General features: G+C 42.6%; 1 protein-coding gene and 2 long non-coding RNA genes across 9 annotated transcripts in view; 2 read left to right on the top strand and 1 right to left on the bottom strand.

The window, feature by feature from the left end:
• Positions 1-1386: 1386 nt before the first annotated feature.
• LOC143518196 (uncharacterized) lies at positions 1387-2620 on the top strand. The gene is made up of 3 exons (XR_013132080.1): positions 1387-1668; positions 1940-2079; positions 2317-2620. It is a non-coding gene; the product is annotated as an uncharacterized LOC143518196 (long non-coding RNA).
• A 956-nt stretch (positions 2621-3576) lies between these two features.
• LOC143518769 (uncharacterized) lies at positions 3577-8724 on the bottom strand. Of its 6 annotated transcripts, XR_013132272.1 has the most exons (6): positions 8607-8724; positions 7621-7792; positions 4861-5000; positions 4640-4771; positions 4198-4498; positions 3577-4094 (listed from the first exon to the last, which is right to left on the bottom strand). It is a non-coding gene; the product is annotated as an uncharacterized LOC143518769 (long non-coding RNA). The 6 variants fall into 6 exon arrangements; XR_013132271.1 differs by lacking the exon at positions 7621-7792 and having other exon boundaries at positions 8607-8722; XR_013132268.1 differs by lacking the exons at positions 7621-7792; positions 8607-8724 and adding an exon at positions 5681-5964 and having other exon boundaries at positions 4861-5603.
• An 84-nt stretch (positions 8725-8808) lies between these two features.
• The window catches only part of LOC143518768 (uncharacterized), a 5110-nt gene continuing 5099 nt past the window's right edge, over positions 8809-8819 (top strand). For both annotated transcript variants that reach the window (XM_077011523.1, XM_077011525.1), the window contains exon 1: positions 8809-8819. This exon is cut by the window's right edge and continues 558 nt beyond it. In XM_077011523.1, coding sequence (XP_076867638.1) covers positions 8809-8819 — 11 coding nt within the window.

The raw sequence follows: 8819 nt of genomic DNA, 5'->3' as shown, positions 1-8819 counted from the left end.
TACATATACACCATCACGCTCACTTCGGTCTGCGGATGCTCACCTTCTATCCGTACGCACTGCAAAAATCAACACGTATGGTAGAAGAGCATTTAGTGTTGTTGGTCCTAAACTCAACACGTATGGTAGAAGAGCATTTAGTGTTGTTGGTCCTAAACTCAACACGTATGGTAGAAGAGCATTTAGTGTTGTTGGTCCTAAACTCAACACGTATGGTAGAAGAGCATTTAGTGTTGTTGGTCCTAAACTCAACACGTATGGTAGAAGAGCATTTAGTGTTGTTGGTCCTAAACTCAACACGTATGGTAGAAGAGCATTTAGTGTTGTTGGTCCTAAACTCAACACGTATGGTAGAAGAGCATTTAGTGTTGTTGGTCCTAAACTCAACACGTATGGTAGAAGAGCATTTAGTGTTGTTGGTCCTAAACTCAACACGTATGGTAGAAGAGCATTTAGTGTTGTTGGTCCTAAACTCAACACGTATGGTAGAAGAGCATTTAGTGTTGTTGGTCCTAAACTCAACACGTATGGTAGAAGAGCATTTAGTGTTGTTGGTCCTAAACTCAACACGTATGGTAGAAGAGCATTTAGTGTTGTTGGTCCTAAGTTATGGAACTCCGTCCTGCTGTACCTCTGCACATGTACATCCCTAACTACTTTTAAGAAGCTTTTAAAAACTTACCTTTTTAGTATTGCCTTCTTAAATATGTAGTGTATATATGTGTGTATGTACATCTGCTGCTTCTTTCTAATGTTTTTATTTATTTAATAATTTATTTTAAATTGTTGGTGATTTATTCTAATCCTTTTTAGTTATTATATACTGCTCAAAAAATAAAGGGAACACTAAAATAACACATCCTAGATCTCAATTAATAAAAATCTTTGAAATCAATTGAAAATCTCTCATTTCTACATGTTGTCTGTTCCATTTGCACAAGAGCAGATGAAATGGATTCACAATCAGTGTTGCTTCCTATCTGAACACGAAGTGTGGATGACTTGGAGTTACATTGTGTTGTTTAAGTGTTCCCTTTATTTTTTTGAGCAGTGTATAAACTCTTATTGCTTATTTCCTTGTAAAGTGTCCTTGTGTGTCTTGAAAGGCGCTTATAAATAAAATTCTATTATTATTATTATTATAAATAGTGTCTGTGTTTGGGGTCTCTGAAAGAACCATTCGTCGCAGGATGGCACAGAATGGATTAAGGTAATTGGCTAGCTAGCTTATTACATTGTCTAGATAACTAGATCGATGTTTTCAGTATTGTATTTTTGAGTATTTTATTTAATTTCTACCTTAAGTAGGATTTTATTGTATTATTATGATCGTGTTGTATTTTATTGCTATCTACCTTTGTAAAGCACTTTGTGATAAAATCTAGATAAGTGCTATATAAATAAAGTTTTACTTACTTACTTACTTAGCTAGGCTACGTGTTCTGCTTTAAACGCACCCGTAGTAGCAGCTCTTCGATTCAACTTTCGTGTTTAGGGATGCATGCTAGGATAAACATGCTTATAATTTGTACAGAGTCAGTGATCTGTACTCGTCTGTGGATGACAATGACCTTGATGCCAAGGTGAGAGACATTCTTCTTCATCATCCAAATTCAGGATACAAACTCATGGTTGGACATCTTAATGCCTGAGGGATCTACATACAGAGTAAGTAACTACTACTATTTCAGTTGTTTTGACAAATATATAAATATAAAATGTTTATAAAATATAAAATGTTTAATACATATGTCTTATTTCAGCTCAAATGAATATCAACTTTAGACCAGTCAAATAATTTTCAACCTCTCAAGTACAATTTGGCTCAGAGTATTAGAAATAGTATTTAACATCACCTAGCTTTTATGGCCTAATCTGATGGCCTAACTCACCTGACTTTTTTCACCCTTTTTTATTATTCCAAATGATTTTGTTCAAGATCAAAGATGCAATGCAGCGTGTAGATAAGCACGGAGTGGCTTTCCGCACCCTCTGCCTTAATCCACGGAGGCGCAGAAGATGTAATGTGCCAGGACCTAACAGTCTATGGCATATAGATGGAAATCATAAGTAGATTCGGTAAGGCTGTGTCATAATACATTTCACAATTAACTGCTGTGAAAATTCAATAGAGAAGCATTATGTGAAGGTTTCTCAGTGGAGACTCTTGACAATACATAAACAGTGTTGTTCAGTGAAAAGCTTAAAAAAAAGGCACAGTAAAACTAACGGTTATATTTTGTGTACAACAATAATGGCTCATACAACTACATTTGGATTAAGACAAAGTATTAACATTGTTTTTTTTATTTTAAGATGGCGTATTGTTGTTCATGGTGGTGTAGATGGCTACAGCAGGCTCATAGTGTACCTGAAGGCAGCTACTAACAACAGAGCCTCCACGGTCTTGACCACCTTTTTAGAAGCTGTAAGCGTCTATGGTGTGCCAGCTCGTGTGAGGTCAGACAAAGGAGGGGAGAATGTTGATGTGGCACATTTCATGATTGCCAACAAAGGACAAAACCGGGATTCATTTATTCATTCGGGAACACTGTACTTGAGCCCTGATACATATAACCATGTCTTAAAGACCACAGGAATTAATGCATTATTTTCTTCCACGGACGTAATTTTGGGGGGGGACGGGGGGGACATGTCCCCCCCACTTTTTCAAAAGCCGGCTTTGGTCCCCCCCAGTTTTTACGGTTAAAAACACATATTTATATAGCGACAAATCTATGTCCCCCCCACTTTTGAAATCAAAATTACGTCCATGGTTTCTTCACAATCTACACTAGAGCTCAGAAACTTTCTGGAGGAATCTAATATTTCATTGCATCTTTTGCTCTTTTGGTTGTGGAGGGACGTTTATTCTGGAGTGTTGGATCTGTTTTACACAATCTTCACAAACCTTGAGAGAGGTCTTCTGAATCCAGATGAGGATGTTCGTCTTTTTGCACTGCGCTGGTGCTTTCTCCCACTAATTCAGAGACACCTTCAGTTTTTTTAAGGACTCCTGGAATCACCATAGACTGCGCACAGAGCAGTCCAATCTCCTTTGCAGCTCTGGGCACTTCATAAGCATGTGGAAGTACAAGACCCTGTACAGGTTAATTTTAAAATAAGTTTTTGTCTTTAGAATTGTCTTAAATGCATTTATTACTAAGAATTGTTAAGTTGAATTCAATGTATAATTCACAGCTGTATAAATTACATAGATTAATGCATGATATTGGCTCTACCTACATATTAATTGCTTTATTAATATTTCTGTGAAAACTAATTTGATTAGGTTGTTTGGTATTTTTAAGAGCTTGTTATATAATCACCACATATATTGGTCCTTCAACTTGAACAACCTCATCAATTTTAGGTTAACAGCATGGAGTAGACGCTTGAGATTCCAGAGGTTCAGCACCAACAGCCACTTACCGAGGAGGAACTTGAAAGACTGCAAACTCCAGAAGGCCCATTGTCATGTGCACTTGACATTTATTTAGAATTTAATAGAGGAAATGCAATCCTAATTTGTTCCCAACATCTTCTGACACGATGTAATGAGCTCCTGCACTCACTTTTAGTTGTTTGGATTCTCATCAGTCTAACATTGTATTTCAGCAGAATTTTTATTGAATGTTACATTTAAGATCAACAACTTCACTGTATAAAATAATACTGCATGTTTGAGTTTTTCCAGACACACTGCAATAAACATAAGAATATACTGCACAATCTGATTTGTCCATAAAGAATAACAAAAGAGTATTATTATAAGACTATTATTCAGGTTCTAGCTGGCAAGTGCAATTCTTGGCCAAATGCATGTTAAAGAACAGAACACATTTTATTTGGATTAATCAGACATTAACATGAATATCTCATAACTCCTATGGATTTTAATTAAAAGTCTCAGATCAAGCCAAATCCACTGTCCGTGTTCCAGACTGCTGCGAGCTAGCTGGGTAGTTTTAGCAGATGAAAGCATGTTTTGGACTTGGGGAAGGTACATTCCATCACTTCCACATCAAGGTATCTTGGCAGCATGATCCAGCCCACCCAGAATCGCAGAAGAACACGCAGGATGTTTGAGAAGCCTGCATATAAAAAAGTCTTCAAATGAATAACAATGAAAATCATAAAACGTGAATCTATAATTAACTTCCCTAATTCAATAATCAATACACAAAATTCACTTACTATTCTCAATGAATCTGCAGTTTCAGTAAGCCTACACTAGTCCTCCAGGTCAATCTCACTGTCTTCATTGTGTACTGGCCAATTGACTTCTTCTAGGATCATCTAATAGAGACTGTAAAGCATCCATCTATAAACAAGTTTATTCTACAGACACACATTTACCTCAGGAGTGAACTGCATGTCGGAGGACTGTGGAAAAAGAAAAGGGATTGTATCCTTTCGCTTGGTCAGCAAGGGCCAGATCAGTTTCTTTTAAGCCATGCCTTAACTGCTTCACTTGCTTCCATGTCCTCCCAATGACCTGCAAACAAACAAAAAAAAAACCTCTTCAACCATTTAATGTAGGCAGGTCTCGTTCTTTGTGAATATTGATAACAATGAGGAGACTCATGTGTCTTACTTGCCTCTACCTAGACACACAATAAGGGCACAGACAACTCACTGCATGATGGAGAAGTTTGTCATCATGTAGCCACATTCTGTTTTGTGATGTCAACGCCAGTAAGTCCCAGGACACTGCTAGCTCAGTGATTTTTGTTTTGTCTTCTGCTGCAAGTTCCTTTGAACTCTCAAGCTAAAATGTAATGTTATAATTTGTTCATACATAAATATGCAAGTGGAATTGTACAATCATCCTTGTAAAACAGTATCAAAAGGACATACCATACTGATTAGGTCACCAGCGTCAGCACTGTCTGACAATCAATTGTGGTTGTTTCTGGTGACCCACCAAACACCACATGCATAATTGCTGGGCTTAGTCCAGCAAAGGTTGGCCCTTCATGGAGGAATGAGTGACCCATCTGGCCAGCAACAAGAAAGAAATCACTCTCAAAAAGAAGTTGAGATGTTTATGGAATCAGACTTTAGGGACATTGAAACAGCAATAACATTTCCTTTAAACAGCACAGTAATTAAAAAGAAAAATATGCTGGCAAGAACACTGCTTTTTGAGATGCCCTCAGATTGTCAAATCATTCAAAAAGACAGAAGACAGGTTGCAACAAATGCGCACACATTCAAAACCATGTTGAATTTTAGACATAATGGTTTCAAGGAAATGGCGCATCACCCCATCTCCAATAGCTGGATCGCCTAAAAAGCATAAAAAAAACATTTCATACATAACCAAAGATATAAGAAAGCATTTTTATGTCCATCAAGTACACTTATTCCGAAGTCTTTGTCAACATTACCCTTGAGTGTGCAAGACAATGTGCAAGCCCAATCAATATTAGCCATCTTATACTACTTATAAAAAGACAGGATTGCCCTCTCCCTGTCTGCTGGAGTATCTTCGAGATACATTTGAAGATGTAGTGGTTTTCCAGTTTCATGTTTTTGTAACAGGCTGTTTCTGAATTCTTTTGCATCATATGCTGGATTTGGCTGCTCATTTTTCCAATCTGTAAATAATTAAGATTATTTGTTACAGGCTCCAACTACTGACATAAAAATAAGTATATTATGCAGGTGTACAGACCATCAGGTTCCCTCTCCTCAATGCTGTCCAAATCAATAATGTGTGAATATAGTTTATTGCCCTGAGATGGCACCAAGTTGTTACTGTTCTCAGTTACAGGCTGTGCTGAGCTTCTCATGGGTCTCCCCTCACTGGTGCTGGAGCGTGGACTGTCTGGGTCTCCCCTCACTGGTGCTGGAGCAGGACTGTCTGGGTCTCCCCTCACTGGTGCTGGAGCGTGGACTGTCTGGGTCTCCCCTCACTGGTGCTGGAGCAGGACTGTCTGGGTCTCCCCTCACTGGTGCTGGAGCGTGGACTGTCTGGGTCTCCCCTCACTGGTGCTGGAGCGTGGACTGTCTGGGTCTCCCCTCACTGGTGCTGGAGCGTGGACTGTCTGGGTCTCCCCTCACTGGTGCTGGAGCGTGGACTGTCTGGGTCTCCCCTCACTGGTGCTGGAGCAGGACTGTCTGGGTCTCCCCTCACTGGTGCTGGAGCAGGACTGTCTGGGTCTCCCCTCACTGGTGCTGGAGCGTGGACTGTCTGGGTCTCCCCTCACTGGTGCTGGAGCGTGGACTGTCTGGGTCTCCCCTCACTGGTGCTGGAGCGTGGACTGTCTGGGTCTCCCGTCACTGGTGCTGGAGCGTGGACTGTCTGGGTCTCCCCTCACTGGTGCTGGAGCGTGGACTGTCTGGGTCTCCCCTCACTGGTGCTGGAGCGTGGACTGTCTGGGTCTCCCCTCACTGCTGCTGGAGCGTGGACTGTCTGGGTCTCCCCTCACTGGTGCTGGAGCGTGGACTGTCTGAGTCTCCCCTCACTGGTGCTGGAGCGTGGACTGTCTGGGTCTCCCCTCACTGGTGCTGGAGCGTGGACTGTCTGGGTCTCCCCTCACTGGTGCTGGAGCGTGGACTGTCTGGGTCTCCCCCTCACTGGTGCTGGAGCGTGGACTGTCTGGGTCTCCCCTCACTGGTGCTGGAGCGTGGACTGTCTGGGTCTCCCCTCACTGGTGCTGGAGCGTGGACTGTCTGGGTCTCCCCTCACTGGTGCTGGAGCGTGGACTGTCTGGGTCTCCCCTCACTGGTGCTGGAGCGTGGACTGTCTGGGTCTCCCCTCACTGGTGCTGGAGCGTGGACTGTCTGGGTCTCCCCTCACTGGTGCTGGAGCGTGGACTGTCTGGGTCTCCCCTCACTGGTGCTGGAGCGTGGACTGTCTGGGTCTCCCCTCACTGGTGCTGGAGCGTGGACTGTCTGGGTCTCCCCTCACTGGTGCTGGAGCGTGGACTGTCTGGGTCTCCCCTCACTGGTGCTGGAGCGTGGACTGTCTGGGTCTCCCCCTCACTGGTGCTGGAGCGTGGACTGTCTGGGTCTCCCCCTCACTGGTGCTGGAGCGTGGACTGTCTGGGTCTCCCCCTCACTGGTGCTGGAGCGTGGACTGTCTGGGTCTCCCCCTCACTGGTGCTGGAGCGTGGACTGTCTGGGTCTCCCCCTCACTGGTGCTGGAGCGTGGACTGTCTGGGTCTCCCCCTCACTGGTGCTGGAGCGTGGACTGTCTGGGTCTCCCCCTCACTGGTGCTGGAGCGTGGACTGTCTGGGTCTCCCCTCACTGGTGCTGGAGCGTGGACTGTCTGGGTCTCCCCTCACTGGTGCTGGAGCGTGGACTGTCTGGGTCTCCCTCACGCACTACCTGCTCACTATCCTGTGACTTCCTTAAATGCAAATATTAAAATTAAACTAGTCATTTACCGTTAGGGTAAAAAGAAAACCTCATAAATTATGAGGTGCATAAACTATGAAGGTGCAGAAGTTTCCTCTAAAGGAATAACAAGTAGTGGAGTTCATTTCAAATAACCAGAGCACAAACCAATCACACTAACTAATAACACTGTCTAATTTTCTAAAGATGTTATTACTGTAAATGGTATCTTCAGCTTTTCACAAGGTATTTAAAATCCCACTGTAAAGTACCTTAGGCACTCATCACTGTGAAACTTGATTGTTGCAGGAACAGATTCTGTATTTTTGTCCAACAGACAGCAGAACGTTTGAGTATATGAACAGGGCTGTCTTAATTGTCCAAACGTTTGACGCCTGGACAGCTGTCTTCCTTTATATGTCCTAAACGGTCTGGCAACTTCCGCTACAGTGGCACAATAAATGTATTTGTGAGTTTTTTTGTCATTCTATTCACGTAAATGTGCTTTCTAGCTAGTGGTGTCGTCGCTAACTTAATCTGCAATTAGTTATGTTAAGAACTAGCGGCTACAGCTGAATACTATTGGGGCACGTTTCGCATTAACTTCGGCTCCTGGATGCTTGTGGGTTCTTTGACCCAAATAAACCACATACCACTACAGGGTGCATATGTTGAGCTGAACCTGTGCTTGACCGAGCCGCTGCAGATGGTGAGGTTGCAGCAAGGAGAAGGAAGAGGCCATTATTTCACTAAACAGTACAACTATGGCGTTCCTGGGTATAGCTGCATTTTAATAATCTATAGAAAATAATGAAAACACTAAAACTACGCTTGTTCAGATCGACTGCGACTGAGGTTGCTGCATATGTTGCCGCTGCAAGGAGAGGGCCAGTTACAACACGAGGACATTAATAATTGTAACATTTGTTTGTTTCCACTTCACCACTCACGCTTTTAATAGTCCTAAACATTCATTCATCTGTTTTAAATCCTAGTATCGGTAACAGTAATAAACACACTTACACGCAGGTCCGTTTTTGGAAGTTTAATGGTTTTAGCAATCTTTACAAACACTACAGGTTCTATAGACTCACCACCAGCACACCAAACATTTTCTTCTCCTCCGACTGGACCATTCTACAATTTATTAGGGGGGTCGGTGCGCTCTGTGCGGCGCAGACTAAGAGTAAAACGGTGGCGTTCTTCGGTATAAATGCATTTTGATAATCAGCAAAAATAATAAAAACGCGAAACTTACGCTTGTCCAGCTCATTTGTGATTTCTCGCAGGACCTGGGACAACTTTCCACGTGCAATTTTGCAAAGATTAAGGATCATTTACTGGACTCCTTGCACGCTTGGCTGTGACGCATTTCCGTTTTCAAATAGTGCGCCGCAACGTTTCCGGTTGTATTGTTTGCAAACAGCGGCACACGCTAAACTAGCTAGCGTAACATCAAAATGAGTGTTCG

This window comes from Brachyhypopomus gauderio, chromosome 7 (genome assembly GCF_052324685.1).
Source record: "Brachyhypopomus gauderio isolate BG-103 chromosome 7, BGAUD_0.2, whole genome shotgun sequence".
NCBI classification, from domain to species: domain Eukaryota; kingdom Metazoa; phylum Chordata; class Actinopteri; order Gymnotiformes; family Hypopomidae; genus Brachyhypopomus; species Brachyhypopomus gauderio.
Note: the sequence above shows the minus strand (reverse complement) of the source record. Positions and strands in the feature narration are given on the sequence as shown.